This window comes from Triplophysa dalaica, chromosome 9 (assembly GCF_015846415.1).
Source record: "Triplophysa dalaica isolate WHDGS20190420 chromosome 9, ASM1584641v1, whole genome shotgun sequence".
Lineage (NCBI taxonomy): Eukaryota > Metazoa > Chordata > Actinopteri > Cypriniformes > Nemacheilidae > Triplophysa > Triplophysa dalaica.
The window spans coordinates 7,123,697-7,141,667 of NC_079550.1; the positions used below are offsets into that span (position 1 = coordinate 7,123,697).

General features: G+C 37.5%; 1 protein-coding gene across 9 annotated transcripts in view; it reads left to right on the forward strand.

Annotated features, from left to right (window-relative positions):
* Positions 1-17,971, forward strand: part of tenm4 (teneurin transmembrane protein 4) — a 196,755-nt gene that overhangs the window by 32,163 nt on the left and 146,621 nt on the right. For all 9 annotated transcript variants that reach the window (XM_056756974.1, XM_056756971.1, XM_056756973.1 and 6 more), the window contains exon 2: positions 16,213-16,498. In XM_056756974.1, the coding sequence (XP_056612952.1) occupies positions 16,276-16,498 (223 nt within the window). In that variant the 5' untranslated portion in view covers positions 16,213-16,275. The remainder of the gene's footprint in view (positions 1-16,212; positions 16,499-17,971) is intronic.

Below are 17,971 nucleotides of genomic sequence, written 5' to 3' on the forward strand. Positions count from 1 at the left end.
GTTAAAGAAGTATTTTGCCTAAATGTGCGTGACTTTATCCCAGATGTATGTGATATGTGAAGCTTCAACAATCACATCCATCCTTCATTAATAATCCGAATGATTCCATTTGGGTTGATAAATGTCTTCTGAGATAAAACGATATGTTTGAGGGAAATTTTGTGAGCAAATACTTAACAAACGGATTAACAAAATGTTCGATTTGGATGTAGAGGCACATCAAGAACTCATCTTAAAGTAACGTATCAGCCATTAAAAAACTCAAATTCTGTAGATCCTACTAGTTTATTTTTACACTCCAAACCACGGCTCATAAAATTAACGACAAATCTTGACAGCACGGTCACATCCTCGTATTGCATTTTGAAGAAAAAACATCTCTGGAGAGCCCTCGATGCAGTAAAATGTGTGGGGATTTTATTTTGGCAGAGTTGACATGAAAATACAGGTGTACAGACTCAATTTTCAGCATGGCTTTTCATTACTTGTGGAAACCTGACGCTAGGTAGTATATCAAGCTGTCACTGTCTTTTTGCCTGTCTGCTTTCAAGGCAGGTGCAGTTGAGAGAATTTGGGCCAGAACTCTTGGCCTCCATTTTATCTTTGTGATGAAAGAGAGTATGGAAACAAACTGACATCGCTGAATGCCCCAAAACATACCGTAGTTTTACAGAGCCACCCGCTGTCTCCAAAAACTTTTGGAAAACAAGTCCCTCTTTTAGTCCACTGAGGTTTCCAGCGGCTGACTGGGAATCTTAAAGACATCCCGTTGTGGTTAATTCGAATTTATTTCCTGTCGATTTTTGGGTCAATTTGTACTTGAATGCCTCTGAATTGTAATCGTTTGCTGCAAATCTGATCTCGTCCTCCGATGGCATGCCAACAGAGCGATAACCGTCTGCCCGCTGACCGTCTGATGCGTTTCACACACAAACACGATAAGCACCGGCTGCGCTTGGCAGTTCAAATCTGATTGGCTGTCTTTAGGTGAAAGACCGACTTTTTTCATCTCAAATAGAACTTGTGTTACAAGCTACTAGGTCAATGCAATGAGTTCTGTCAATTAAGATTAACGTCATAGTGGCATCAAATCAAGACGCACATTGCTTTGAAATAATGATATTTTTTACAGAGATTACCACACAATTTAAAATGTTCTATTTTAACATCTGACATTTTACAAACACGTTACACCTTACACGTTGCAGCGACAAATAAAAAAAAGTTTGATCTCTTCATATGTAGGACAGTACTTGGTCATAATAAACTGCTGTGTTTAGTGATGCACCGAAATGAAAAGTCTTGTCTAAGCCGAAACCAAACGAGACACTTGATTTTGCATCAAAATTTGTGTTTTATTATTTTAAGAAAAAACATATTTCTAAACTATAATTTTAAAACATTTAACATCGAACCTTTATACCAAAATGGCACATTAGCAAAATATAAATACTTTTATATGTTCATTATTGTGCTTCCTTTTTTGAATGGCCCTAATTAAGGCCTATAACTGACTTCTTATAAAAAAGTAATGTCCTACTCCGTACACGTACAACAAAGTGAAATGAGTGCAAAAAAATTGGATAAACCCACAACAAATTAATACTCGTCCTAGATATCAGCCTTCTTAGCCTACCTGAGGAAGAATGACAGGTTCTTATGAAAAGTACCTTGTCTGCTTTCATAATACTGTCAACTACACGAAACTGTCATGCTAAATTAATATGACATCTGTCGCTCAACATTATAAGCCAAAATAATTTCAGAATAAACAGAAACGGCTGCCAAACTTTCAGTTCATGGCCACTGTGTACACTATGATGTAGGATATAGAAAAAATATCTAGCTATGCATCTCTTTTCATGAGGATACAATGTAGTATTCCACTCGATGTGTGTCTGTGTGCGCTGGGGCATGTTTGTGAGAGCACGCAGTGGTTTAGAAGGTCTCCATAAAGTGCGTGAGGGCTGGTTTAAAATTGTCAGTTCAATGGTTGAAGTAAGCCAGACAGAGATTTAATGTTTTTTCCGTACCTTAAATCAGACTTAATCCTGCCTAGTGTCACAGAGGGATGTTTGTTTACATTGTGTTCATTTAAGCGTAGTCATGTGTGTTTCTGGCTGAGGATTGTCACCCTGTTGTTATAGTAACCATAGATGATTCTTTAAAAGTAGCATTAGCATCCCATGTTTCAGCCTACACCTGATTCTTTTCTAGGTGAAACTGGACTTTTGATGAGAAAACAAATTCTAGTATTTTGATTGAATGATAAGTGGTCTCTGTATGATAGGTGACTGGAGGGGAGGGGCTAATATTAAAGGGACAGTTCACTCAAAAATGAATATTCGGTCGTCATTTAGTCACCGTCGGGTTGTTCCAAACCTGTATAAACCAAACAGATCTCATCCCCTATTTACTGCCATAAATACTATGGGAGTCAATGGGGGTTGAAATCTGTTGGTTACTGTCATTCTTACAGATATCGTCTTTTGTGTTCAACAGAACAAAGACATTGTTGTAGGTTTAAAACAATCTAAAGGTGAGTAAATGATGACACAGCTTTCATTTTTGGATGAACAATCACTTTAAGAGGGCTTGGGGACATCAGCCAAAAACGAAAGGCGTTTTAGAGGCGTCGCAAGTTAGCGAACTTTAAGGAAAAGGTTATTTAAAAGATTTTGATAAAGCAAACTTGCATCACAAAATCATGCAAATAAAACCAGGAACAGTTTTATACTAATATTCACACACACATGTAGCACAAAGCACTCATATTAAAATTAGCTTCAGATGTACTTACCGCTCCATCTGGCAATCCGAGCATCTTTCAGCAGATAGTAGGATGACAGATCTGGGTTTCAGCATCAATGACTACAAAGAATTACTCTGCGAAGATAATTCACTGATACAGTTCAGCGACCCTCTTTCCAGGGGATCAGTCAAATCTGCTTTCATTTGAAAGCAGACAGTGTGGATGTCTGAAAAGCTATTTACACCCATCGTAAGATTGCCATTTTTAATAATATTCTCAATAGAGTGAATTAATATCAGTATTTCTAATTTGCTATTTTGGGCCAGACTGACTCCCTTGAGATGTTTGTGGCATTTGTACATTGAAAATGGTCAGCACTGTGGGTAATTTTCCAGAAATTGATTAAATGGCTGTCAAACCTTTTAATAAAGTGCTAATAACATGATTTGGGAAACAGGACTTTTACATACAATTTAAATAAAGTTTTTAATACTCAAAACCACTGAGACATTTCTCAAAATATCATCTTATGTTCCCCCACACGAAACTCATTTACAAGTGTTGGACATTAGGGTGAATTTTTTTGTTTTTGTTATTTTGGGTGAACTGTGCTTTTAAATTAACTCCCTATCCCCAATGGCCATAGAGCATAGTGACACTTGACCTAAACACCATTAATCACGTGCTGTCATTAAGCAATTCATATAACATTTACTTGTTTTTGCAAGGACGCTTGATGTAATGTTAACATTATTGATTACATTTGTTTCAATACTCGCCATATCTGCATTGTGTGAGTAATTAAGCTGGGAAATTTCTGTCACATAAATCAATAATAATTAGAATGAAAAGGTATAGAGGCATTTGCCTGTTCCGCTCCAAATCATGAAATAAAATGCTCTCATTGAGGTCATTGTTGTGAGCTGGGGACACACAGTTTGTACCTTCGGTTCCGTCAGAGTCGTTAGCATTATATGTGATGGCAGGAATGTCGCCATGTCCACTTGCTTATCTACTTCCTGTGGCACACACATCTCACTCAGCCCTCCAGCTGGCAGGGTGCATGAAAAAATGCACAATGCTGCACTGCCCAAAAAAATAACAGAGCGGCACAACGCGGGAACAGGCAGTGCCACGCATGGAGGCAGTTGATGGCCCCATCACTGCCAAATCATTTTCACTTCAAGGAAAGAGAGAAGTATTTTTAAACCACCGCAGCCTGAAGCAAAAATAATTCAGTGCTAGTTCCTGTTTCACACCTTTTAGCGTAAAACACTTCTTTTCGTTGTCCAAAACATATGCAAGATCTCCTGGGGGCTTAGGGGAAGGAAGAGACATTGTCTGTTCAAAACTGGCAGCTACAGTACCTGGTACCTCACAAGTGAATGATTGGGAGTGTGTTACAGAGCAACTCGGTGTGCAATATATATCTGGCGTTGCACATGATTTAACCCTAATGATAGTAAATATGATTTAACTATAGATGGTTTCATAAAAACAACAACATAAAAAACGTTATGTGAAATCAAAGAATCAATATCTGTTAAGTAATTTTAATTAGATTTTATACAATTATTACACAATTAAATATGAATATGAATGATAATAATATATTATATATATTAATATATATATATAATATAAAGTAAATTGTTATACTACTAGCCTCCATAGTAACATTTATTTTTGGTTTATTCATTGTATTATGGTCCCACCGCAATAAACATACTTTAAAGACTGACTAAATTGCCTCGGAACTCACAGCATCATTTGATTTTGTTGACGTAATTTCAATTTAAAAATGCAATAGATCGAGACACATCTAGTGGCTCCGCCCCCTTTCAAATAACCAATATAATTCCATTTAACACTAGAACTCCCGGAAATCTATCACTACAAGAATGGCCGTAGCGGTCATTTTGACTGCTCATATTAGACTGTACTGGATGTCATTTTTACCCAGCAATCTTTACATTCAAAGATTCATTCTATAATCTCAATAGAAGCTTTGAATGTCTGTTGTCATATGTTATAATGTAGTATACTTAAAAACGTAAATCATCAACCTTATCCCCAAGTTCCAAAGTTCGTACGAATAAATGTTTTATTTCACCGTCACCCACAGAACTTATTGGGTAGCCTGCTAATAACAGATATTCGAAGTAGATAAAAAGCATGTTGCTATTCTAACTTCCAGATACTCTTATAAGCTTGAAAATGTAAACAACAAACAAATATTGGATAAAATTCCTGGTTTGTTTTCTATCTTACACTTTGGCGATTTTAAACTGTAGCTACCTTGGCGGAACCCTAATATAAACATGAGTAAAATATCATATGGTCTCACAATATAAAGTATATAATATATTTGAATGAAAATTTAACAAAAAGCTTTATAATAGACAAGTTTATGTATTAAAAACATTTTTATGCCTACTAAACGAGACAATTCCCCAAGCTGTGTTTCAGTAGATCATTTGGTATAGCATTGAGATAGCATTGCATGGGTTTGATCCCCAGGGTGCAACATACTCTGAGAATGTACACTTATAATACACCGTAAGTCGCTTTAAATTAAAGCATCTGCCAAATGCATGAAAAAGTATAGCATGATGCTCTAAAGTGCTGCCTATGGAGAAGTAATATAGAGAGCGGGCAAGGGAGACATCTGTGCCTGAGCGATGTGTCTGGGAGTAGTGCGGCTGGGCGACGGCCGTGTCCTGTTCCTCTTAGCTGCAGCTGCGTTAAGTCAACACGTTTTGAGTTAAGGGATTCTGGACATAGTGCTAAGGGATTACATCCAGTTGATTATTGCTTAAGCGAGTATTAGGATTGCTTTCAAATCTTCCGGGGTTATAAATCAACTCAGGCCCGGCCATAGGGTGTAATGAGCGGTAATCATTCGCTAATGAGCCGAAGTGCCTCAGAACACCCACCTGTCCTTTTGAAACCGCCACAACACTGCCATTTATTTAGTTCTTTCATTAGAACTAAATGCTTACTAAAGCTTGCTTACTAAAACAAGCGTTACTGTTATTGCTGCTCGTACTTGGGGTTTGGGATCGTACGGAACCACTAATTTTGACACTGCCCGTTAATCTGTTTAAGTGATCAGATTAAGTATTTGGACTGGTGGGCGATGACATGGATGAGAAATTAAAGATTGAGGTTTGACTCGAGCCCTATCCATAGCTTTTCTCGCCGTTTTTCACAGCATAAGTGTGGGGATTTCCGCTTACGTACTCATTTATGTACTTCAACCTTAATTCGCTTCTTGGCTCATTGCTTCTAAGGATTAAGTGGGAGGAAGATGTAGTCAAAATGACATATTTTCTACAGTTATCAATGAGAGCGGTGATGCACCGTGACATTCAAACATCTCTCATGTTGCGTCGCAGTGCACATGCTATATATAATCCAATGTATCTTCCCAGTTCTGTCTTTCTGCTGACATCCCCTCCCATCAATGTTTTCATGACTTGACCACCTCACGAAATTGATTTAGGACGTCTTTTGGTTGCACTGTTGTTGATAGATAAACAGGCGTGTTCGACAGTCGCGTAAGGGCATTGCTATACATCCCAGTCAAGGTCGGGGATGTACAGCGGCGAGGAAAGTGAATAAATTCTCTTGAACCCCCACCTCAATTCAGAAGGGTGGTTATTTACTGCCACGGATGGTACCATGGGCCTTAAAGCAAGCAGCGGAGCAACCAGTGAATAAGGCCTGGGCTACTTTTGTCTACTTTGAAGCTTTTACTCACTCTCTTCTAAATGCTAGCTGGGTTCCCATTTTGATCCCAGAAGGGGACCGTCTCAAAGCACACACGCGGTCGCAGATTCGTCCACGCGCATCAATAACAACCCCCGCACCAATACGCTTCCCACTCTCCCCTATTGAAAGCAAACCTTTCTGTTGACCCAGGAGGCTTTTCAGCACAGGACAGGCATGTGAATGAAGCTCCGCGAATGGAGCGAGGGGTGCTCGCCGGCAGCTTTCAGCACACTTTGAAAACCCACAGGGACGCAATTGTGGTCCTGCTCTTTGGCTCCAGCACCGCTATTGTTTGGCTGTAAGCGAAGCTGAGTAGGAGGATCTCAAAAAGCGGAGCTTGGGTTGTAAACAAGCTTGTTAACTGCCGCTGGAATGAAGAACATCTGTGGATCATCAGTGCTAGGTAGTGTAGGCTTATTTGAAGCTTGATTTATTTCCTTGATTCCCACTTTGAGAGCTGCCATTATGGCAATTCATCAGTTTCACAGGTAAGCTGTGATCAAAGCCTTCTTGCTGTTGTTTTCTCAACTCAAAAATGTTATGTAAGATCCTTAAAATCAAAGTTTAACAAGCATGCTTAAGGCATGCTTCAGAAACACTTAAAACCCAACTGTAACAATCTCATTTTTAACTTCATGCTGAATTTTCTAGCTGTTTAGGCTGTTAGTTGTTATTGAGTGTGAGAAGTGTAAAATGAGGTAGTGGGTTGGTTACTTGCACATTAGGGGGTTTTGGTGCTCAAGCACTCAAAAAAACATCATGCTGTTCATCAGCACTAACCAGCACAAACCAACCAAGACCAGTTTGGAAATGTGGTATAAAATGGTCTTGTTGCAGTTGTTGGCGATGCCATGTTTTTATTGACAGCTACCTTCACTAAGATTGGCTGAATTATATAAACCTATTAAAGGAACGTACATCCAAAAATGAAAATTCATTCATCGTTAATTCACCCTCATGTCATTTCAGACCTGCATGACTTTCTTTCTTCTATCGATCACAAAAGAAGATATTTGGAAGAATGTTGGTAACCGAACAACATTGACTCCCCTTGACTTTCATTGTATAAACACACGGAACAATTTCTTAAAATATCTTCTTTTGTGCTCCACAGAGTCATTTACAGGTAGGGTGAATCATTCATGACATCATTTATATTTTTGGGTGAACTTTCCCTTTAATTTTAGCATGCCATTTTTCTATTTTCTGTTTTTTTCACTCAAGGTGGACTTTTCTAATTGATTTGACCCCTGAAACATAAACATCTAATCATATCTTCATGTCATTTTCAAAAGAGTGCTGTGCAATGTTATGTTTGCATCATGTCATCACCATGGCAACCACAATTGCAATTATCATGCCTTGTTACAAATCTAGTAACCTGGAGCGAGACTCGTGGTATGATGGGGTGCATTGCACAGCGAGAAAAATGTGTCGACTGAATTTCTGCTGTGGCTTTGTAATAATGTGTAATATCAGTGGTGCAGATATACTGTAGACCAGTGGTTCTTAAACATGGCCCCCAAAATAAAAACCTACAATCTTAAACTTAGAATTTTAATTAAACCAAAAACAAATTCTCTTATACAATGCTGGGATATCAATATTTTTGGTTGGTGGTCTTATTTTTCTGATGTTTTGTTGCATTACATTTATAATACATTACAGTGATTTACTTTTGACACTAGCAGTGTAATACAGTGTAAATGTAGGCAGTTTTGCTAATTTGCACAAAAAAAATCATTATTCTAATATATGCTTTTACAGGTGTACAACTTTTATTTGATAATAAATCTGTTTTATTTAATCAGGTTTATAACAATATCAAAAACATTTTGGGTTGAATTTCCAGGAACTTTCTAGGTGTTATTTTTTTGTTTTGAATGCCATATTGTTATTTTTACTGTGATATATAAATATATACGGTACACTGATTGCAAGATGCACAATGATCTTTTGTGCCAGTTGTGAGTCTGCCAATCGGCATATGAGTTTTGTAAATGATCTTTTTTTGTGTATTTGTTGTAGTTCAGCAAACCATATTGATTGCAGTAATTCTCTGAAAGGTTTTGATGGAACGCATGGTGTCACTTAATCACCAAAGACAATTGTGCCGAATGAGTATTAGCAATGTACCCGACTCAAAACCTCACACAATTCAACAGATAGATGACCAAGTTTGCATTCATAGTTCAATGGCCCCACTTTCACACTGTCAAACACACTAATTGTTGCAAGAATAGACTGAAAGCATTTGCATATAGATGGCACCTTTTCATCCCAGTCTTAGTATAAGAGCTCCATAAGCCACCAGTCAGGGACATGGAGAGCTATTAACACCACAGCAGGCCTCAGACCCCGTTGCTTAATGCAGTAAATTTATACACCCCTCTACTTCCCTTACCGTGTTTTGTCCCATACGAAAGAAAAGTCACAGACATCCATCATATTTAAATGGAATGCAAATGGAAACGATAGCATAACTCTACTGCGTTTCAGATATTTCTCCTAAGAAGAAGGCTCAGAAATGTCATAAATGTCCCCCTGAAAGTTTCAATACTGAGCTCAAGTCTGCTATCAAAGTCAATAGTAACATTTCTCATCAAATTGACCCAAATCCAGATAATTTTATCCATACAGTCTACATTGATTTTACTTTATTGATTTTTGGCTCATTTGTTTCTATTTTTATTTCTTCTGCACAATTGTAAGAGACAAGTCAACACTTAAATGAATCACATACTGAGCTATTTTTAAATGATTTTGGTGAAAAATATAATAGATGCTTTTTTTATATTCAGGATAAAAGCGAATGAGGAGTGGTCTTGTCAAGCTACTGAAATACAAAAAGCACCCCGAAAGTATGATAAAAGCAGTCCAAATGACTTGCCGCTTTTTTCCAATCCTTTTGATGTCACATAGCTGCTGTGTGAGGAACACACCGAAATGTAAGACTAATGTTATTCACTAATAGTTATCTACTTCAATGAATTGGTAATCGGTGTGACCTGATTATAGACTGTTAGTTGAAACATCTGAATTATAAGTAAGTCGTTTAAAACCTTAAAATGATAGTTCACCCAAAATATTTAACTGTCATTATTTACTTACCTACCGTCTTGTCGTTTAAAAAATATGACTTTCTTTCTTCTGCAAAACACAAAAGAAGATATTTTGAAGAATGTTGGTAACCAAACAGTGGCGACCCCATTCACTTGCATTAGGTTTGTGTCCACCTATAGAAGTGAATGGGTGCCGCAACTGTTCGGTAACCAACTTTCTTCTAAATATCATCTTTTGTGTTCTGTGGAAAAGTCATTCAGGTTAGAAAAACTTTAACTGTCAGGAGAGGGTTTGGAAAAAGTTAATGTAAATAATGACTTAAATTTGTGTTTATCAAACAACAAAGAAAGGAATATAAGACATGAGTCATATGGATCAGCAGTATAAAATGTGTGTGGTGCTTTTGTCATTTTTTGCCTTCACTTTAGTTGTATGGAATAAGTGGCCAGGCCATTCTTTATCATACAAGATATGAAGTTTACATCTTTAAGTTGACTTTTTATAACCACTTGAAGATTGATGGCATTTAAAGAGTTTACAGAAAACTACACAGCGATATCACCAAGACGCCCCACACAGCAGATGTTTAAGCACACTGCGTCGGTTTTCTGCGCATAATCAAAGTATACAATCACTTAAAAATTCATATCTTCAGGCATGAAAACATTGCGTTAGAAAAACATATACCATAATGTTCTTTTACATTAGACTTATATGCATTTTCTGGCTCCAAACCAGAAAGAGGCTTGCAGAAGTGTTTATCAAATACAGACGAGCCGATCGATAACATTGAATGCGTAAGGAAACTGAAACCTGAGCTAAGGACTGTTTCACAGATATGCTGTTTGATCGCTTCCCCAGAGTGCTTTGCCGCAGCTGTGTTTAAAATGAATGAAAATCAAAGGAAACAAGGCAAAACCTGAACAACAAGGAAGCCTTTATTGCATTTTCGATAAACAATTCAATAACATTTCACTAAAACACTGAATACTCCAGAATAACATTATTCTTGTGTTGTGTGGCTTTTGTTGTCGCTGTGGTCGGATCGATGTATAAAGCTGACCATATTAACAATAGAACGGAATATCATTTGAAATCTAAAACCAAAAATTAAGTCAACCGGGCCACAGGCTGATTTTGGATACTTGGAAATTACAGGTTCATTCAATTGCTTTACTGCCTATGGTTTTATATGAACTCTGTAAACTAAACCAGAGAACACATAAGGCAATTCAAATAAAACACACAGGCCTCGATAATGGTGTCAACTGACAAACATCATTATGTTAACAAAAGATGAGTTCATAACTCATTGTTAATGCACAACACATAACAAACAGTGATGACACACAACAACAACAACAACAACATAAAGCAAACAGCTTTAACGGTAAGTGCATCATTTATTTATGCAGCAGTGCATGCTGGGAGCTTGAAACCCCAAGTCGCCAAATCAGCAATATTGTTCAATATGAAATTGTTCACTTAGCTCTGTTAGGTGTGTTGGAACATTTAGGGTAATATAATTGGCTTAACATGTTTTTATGTAGATTGAAATCAATTCACATTTGTTGGTAATGTAGCAAACAGCTCAACACCCTCAAACAGACCCATATCCTATATAAATTACATTTGCAACCACTTTGTTTAAAAAGTGTCGCGTGATAATAAAATAAACTCTCAATTTGTTAATAAGTTACTGATCTATGGTTTGTTTCATACATGTTGTGTTTCCTACATTCCCATCTCCAGTTGGGCAAACCTATGGGTAAACAAGACTTGCTTATTTATGCGATGATCTCTTTTGTCAAATCTTTTTTTTTGGCCGCCACAGTGCTCTAGGGATTAGATAGAAACTGTTGCCTGTCTTCCTATTTTTACTCCTAAATTATTCATACAGCTTAACGCACTATCATAGAAAAACACACACGGAGCAAAAATAGTCATGCCGTTGAAGTTCTCGACGGAGAAACGTCAATCAAACGCATCTTCCCTTTCAGAGTTATATATTTGCTCTAGACATCAGCTGTCAAAAGCGTAAGTGACAGCTGTCGCCTCGCTTAACGGATGAAAAGCGTTCCCATGGCCCCAAAGGTGTGCACCCTTGCACACGCGGGACCTCTGATTTTCACAAGTGAGGCGTATGTGCAGAATCCCCAGACTACGATGCTTTTCAATTGAAACCCGCCTTTAGTAAATTAAGACAATGTACTTGAACAAAACACTCTCGAGAGCTCCCATAAAGCCTCTTTTGTCTCCGGCCGAATTAGCATAAGCTATAAGTCGCTTTCTAAATGCAAAAAAATTTGTAACCCAAAAGCAAATGGTTCGGAGATTCCAGGCCAACTGCTGAAGTGCTCTTGTGGGTGTTTAGGAGAAAAGCAGTTTTTTGTCCACAGCGGAGGTCCCGGAGCAGAGGTCCCCAAGTCATTAATCATGGCCATCTTTTGAGCTGCCAGTCCTTACAAAAGGTGACCCCAGCTCCTCAATGGGTTTGGCAAGAGGCTGTTTAAGGGGGGCTAGATATAGTTTACTGTGAATTGTTGCCCCAGCGCAACACATTTATATTACGGTGGCATTAAAGAGCTTATAAGATAAATCTGTTGTGATTCGCCGAGTGTGATTTGGCCATATTGTCCCACTTGTTGCGCATTTGATTTTTTTGCATTTAAGAGGATTTAGAACCAAATTACATCATGATTAATCTTTCTGTTTTTGATGCGTTGGTTGATTTGTGAATCATCAATCTTGTTTTTTGTTGTTGTTTTTAAAAGTACTTTTAAAGCTTAAAAGACATTACTTATTTGCCGAATACCACGAAAGAATCATTCACATAATTCTTATATTAAAGGCAGTTTGTTAACACTTTACTATAAGGTTTCATTTGTTAAAATGAGTTGACTATATTTGTTATCTACACTGGTTTTGAGGCCAGCTCTACAAATGCTCAGTTTTAATGGGCGTGCCGCATTGAAGACTTTATAAGTAAACGCCCACGGCATTGATTGGCACTAGCAGTTGGCGTAGTTGGAGGCTTCTGTGAATTTGGTTCGAGACGTAATGTTAGGTTACACATAAGCACCATCCACAGTTTTCGCACGGCATCAGTATTATCTTGAGACCTCCTGTGATTTATAAATTACTATTATTTTATTTGATGCATTCGAACGGGATGATTTTACCCAAATTTACTGACTTAATTCCCGGATGTGATGGCAAGGCTTTGCGTATAGTTTGTATAGCTTATAGTTGTATGGTATTTAATGACATATGACCGTACCTGTCAGCTTTTGAGACCCGTGGTGATCTTTTGTAGTCGTTGATATTTTTCTGTGGAGGCAGTGTTCCACCTATCAACAGATGTGTATTCCAGAACCTGGCATTCACTGGGTCTGGTGTTAATAACAGTAACTCAGAGTAATGTAATCTCAGTAACAAGGGCGTTTTCAGCTTTGACACTTACATGATGTTCACATGAATACGATTCCCTCTTATATAACAAAAGCTTGGGTTAAAATTGTGATTTTAATTCATGCCTCCTTTAAATCATCAGACGGAATAATGTTGTAAGATTTCGTCTCGTCTCGTTTTGGTCAATGAAAATGAAGAGACATTTTAGCATAGTTTTTATTTTGTAAACCACATTTAGTCTCTTTTTTATTCAACAATATTTCATTAAACATTTATTCATAGTCATCGTCACATGACCAGCATTTACGTTTCGTCTTGTTTTCGTTGGTTTGTTGAGGACGATATTTGGTCATAAAGCAGCACTAGCTAGCACACCACTCTGTTTTTGTTTCTATCATGCCTCTTGTTGGTTTATGTTATAACATAACGTTTATAAAACTTTACTTATGGCATCCATGAACATGATTTATAAGTCCAGTTGAATTGAGTTTCATTGGCAGTGGAGGTGAAGACTACAACTTCTATCATTCCACGCTCATTTATAGCATCATGAAGCTACCCCTAATTTTTCAACCTTTAGCAGCAACATTTTGAATTGAGTCTTTAACTTGTATTAGTTATTTCACAATTAACTAACATTAGTACTAACTAACATGAACAAAGATACATGCAGTAAAATACACATTTGTCATGGTTAGCATGTTCGTTAACTAATGTTAATTACAAATCTTTACAATATCATGACTGTAACTGTGCTTAAAAATCCCTAAAAAAGCTTTATCTTCCTCCTCAAAACAGATTTTTGAGAGATCCTTGACATTAACCTGATGTGCGGAGCCAATTTTTACTGTGTATTCTGTTTTTAACACCTCACCGCTCGCTCCATCAACAGATGCCGCGGATGTAAAAAGGGCTCTGGGGTCTGAAAACTGCCCAGCGTACAGTTGAATCTATTACAGACCGTGTTTCCCGTGCCGCATGACACATTCGATGTGTATCTGAGCTCTTGCAGGAAATGAAATGAATCAAGGAGGGTAATCTCACTATCTTAAGCGTGCCTCCGAGAAAACAACGACCCAACCTCTAATCAACTTCATAAATCCACATCGACACGTTTAAGACCTCCGCCGCTGCTTCAGGGCCGTGTCATATCCTGTCCGGGGAGGATCGGGGGACCTATAAATTGATGTCAGTTTTTGTGATCTCGCAGTGCCAGCCGTGTTATGTATCTACAGATTTTTTTTTTTTCGTCTTCAAGCAGCCATTTTGTTTTTACACCGTCTGGGTGTACTGTGCTGAAATGTTTTTTTTACAATGCTGTTGGCTCTGTGATGATGGTTTGGGCCCAGGCCAACATATTAGGAAGTCTGACAATGATATATAGTTTAGCAAAGATTCATTCTTTTCTTCCAGGAAAAGATGTTTTGCAAAATGCCCATGTAATTCAGATTAAATCAGAATTGACTTTCAAGCTCCACAAAGGATATAAAAGCAACGTATAAAGGTACAAAAAACATCAAGTGTTCTGGATGCACACAATGGCTTATTGTGTGACACAAAAGACATTGTTTTAATGTCTCAGTGGTTTTGTGTCTGTACAGTGGAAATGAGGTCCAATGTTGTTTGGTCACTAACGTTCTTCAAAATATCACCTGTTGTGTTCCGCAGACGAAAGAAAGTCATACAGGTTTAAAATGACATGAGGTTGAGTCAATGGGGAAAGATTTTTCATTTTTGGGTGAACTGCGCCTTTAATTTTCATTGTTTGTTCTCACGCAATTAAATATTTAAAATGTAACATTTTATGATTATTTTTATAGTTGGGCTGTCAAAGGATAAATCGTGATAAGTCGAATCCAGAATAAAAGTTTGTGTTTACGTAGTTTATGTCAGTATACTTTGCTAATTAATTTTGTATTTATGAAAACATATACATAAATGCATTTATTTAAGAAAAATGTAACAATTAATAAACGTTTATTTGGAATTTCTATTATTGGTAAATATAAATTAATACATTTAAATATTATGTGTATGTTGTGTGTTTATAAATGCGAAATTAGTATGGACTGTACACACATATGTATATATATTACTCTGGATGCGATTAATCTTAATTAATAGTTTGACAGCTCTTATTTATAGTGCTTCTGATGATGGAATCACTCTCTGATTTCTTTCGTAATACAATTTTGTGTGTGTAGCATAAAGAAAGAAACATGGGATTGGAACAACATGTACAATAATACATTTTTTATTTATTAGTGAGTCATGACCAGTGCTGGTTTGATAATCTTGATGAGGGTCATAAAGGTGCACTGTTGCATCTGGCGGCGATTCACATCATATAAACAGCAGCATCCACAGAAAGACACCTGCCACTTAAAAATATGCTGTAAATGCAGCATTTCTCTTAGAGGCAGGCTGAAACAGAAGTGCGGGGGATTTGAGTCGTAAACTTTACGGGTGCTAGATTTGTTGTGCTGTATTTTATCAAAATGGATTCTGCTCCAAAAAGCTGCAGTGCTGCATAATGTTGCCCTGACTGAGAGGGCTATTTCAAAAGATTGTCCAGAAATCTTTTGTTTCTTAACGATTGTCCTTCAGCTTTCTTGTCGCGAATGTTTCAGCTGAAATGTGCTTGCCGAAGCATGTTGTATTTATTTATTTCTGCACAAGCGTGCGCAGAAACCAAGCTGTGGTCTGAGGTATCTGACTCTGGGTGACTAGCTAAAGTAGATGCCATACAAATTCTTCCCAAATCAAGCGTTAAGTGTACATTGCCCTTATTCTTAAAATGAAATTCTTAAAATACTTTGTTGAGAGATTGAATTTGTTGCAGTCAGAGCAGATATTCTACATCTTTATGGCCAGATGTGACTTGACACATTTGTTAATGTTAAACACCGGCCAGTAGAACAAAAAGTACAATATTTTTGAGAATTTTATTTTTTCAGTAGTGGAATATCAACTCGTAATTATTCATTTACTTACCATCATATCATTCCAAACGTGTAAGACCTCCTTCTGCTTAACTCAAAAGAAGATATTTTGAAGAATGTTGGTAACCAAACAACATTGACCCCAATTGAGTTTCATCTTCTTTTGTGTTCTGCAGAAGAAAGGAACCATATACAGGTTTTGGGTGAACTACCCCTTCAACTTCAAAAGCAACTCAAAATAACCATGTGGTTTCTGGTCTCATCCTACAGAATCGTTGGGACTGAACTGTCTGTTTCCCTTCATTTGATGCTGAGACGAGAGACAAGGTTGCCATGGAAGTAAAAGAACGCAGACCTTACCGCTCCCTGACCTCCAGACGGGACACGGAGCGCCGGTACACCAGCTCTTCTGCCGACAGCGAGGATGGCAAGCTCAACCCAAAGTCTTACAGCTCCAGTGAGACCCTCAAAGCTTTCGACCAGGACTCCAGATTAGCCTATGGCAGCCGGGTCAAAGACGTTGTGCACCACGAGGCAGACGAGTTCAGCAGGCAGGGTAAGGGAAACAAGATTTCTCATCAGGATGGCATGGATTAAACTACTCGTTCATTTAAAGGCAAAAATCAGATTTTGCTTTGATTGGTTAGGCATAAATCCCATTGGGCTTTGATTGGTTCAATGCACTTGTACTGTGGAACTTCAACTAAGTGTGCTTGAAAATAGCATCTGTTTCCACAATATGCCTTCTACCATTGGTTTTACACTGAAAACTTGAATTAAAATATATTTGAGATGATTTATACGTTTGCCAGATGCTTTAATCCTTGCAGTAACCGCACATTGCGTTTAAAGCTGCAGTCTGTAGCTTTCGTCTCTCTATTGTCTCTCTTTGTCAACCCAAACTTTAAAGTAGGCTACCTTACCTTCTTATCATTATGACTTGCACTAACCATCATAAACTAGCTTGGACCAGCATGAAAATTTTATGTGCTGGACTTTTCAGCAAAGTGTGTCACGCATTGTGCCGCACTGCAAAAGTGCCACAGCAATTATTTCATGAAAAGGTGCTCTTACACTGTGCAAACATACACGGGAGACTTAAGATAAGTTTATCTTTGCTCAGGACATAAAGGCTGAATAAGCTTTACTTTGCGGCATCTTTAAGAAAACAACCGGCCACGTTATGCATCCTGAACTCTTTATTTAAAGGGAATAATTTGTTTACACTAGAACCACAATTACAACATAGATCCAAAACCAAATGTGTGCTGTCTGGCTGCAGACTGCTTATGTAAAGTAGGCCGCAAGACAACATCTTAATTGTCATAAAACCTTACAATTGAGTGATTTGAAACGCTTTGCAGAGATGGCAAATCCATCTTCTTATGAATTATAGCTACAAAATAGATCAAAATAAACTTGATTTGATACTTTTCTGTAAAATTATACAAAGCAATCTCATGTCAAGTCGTAAGTATTTTATAAGGTGGCTTATCCATATGTACTTGTACGATGTCAATTGTGTATTTTTGTAAGATCTGCTTTCTTGCCAGTGACAGTCGAGTTTAGGGGTGGGGCTTCACATCAACTTTCAATATTAACATTTATCCCACTTTGTCTACTATCTTCAAATCAAATCACTTTTATTGTCACTCTACCATGCACAAGTGCAATAGTAGGTGAAAAGCTTGTGTGCAATTCCAGCCAATAATGCAGTTCTTACAGTTACAGGACAATAAATACAATAAAAATATCTGTACAAAACACAGTTCTGACAATAAGACTGTACGTATGTTCTGTACGTAAAACAAGTGACAAAGTTAGCATGGATTCATATTGGCCTATACAGTGTTTTATATTTACGTTACATTTACACAATCTCATGGAATATCTTAAAAACACCAAGTCATATGTATTTGTACGATCACATTTGTACATATTAGTATGATCTGCTTTTGCATGATCTTATGACTGGTAGTTATGGCTTCATTGTTGATGACATTTTTGTACGATTCACGTTGTACTAATT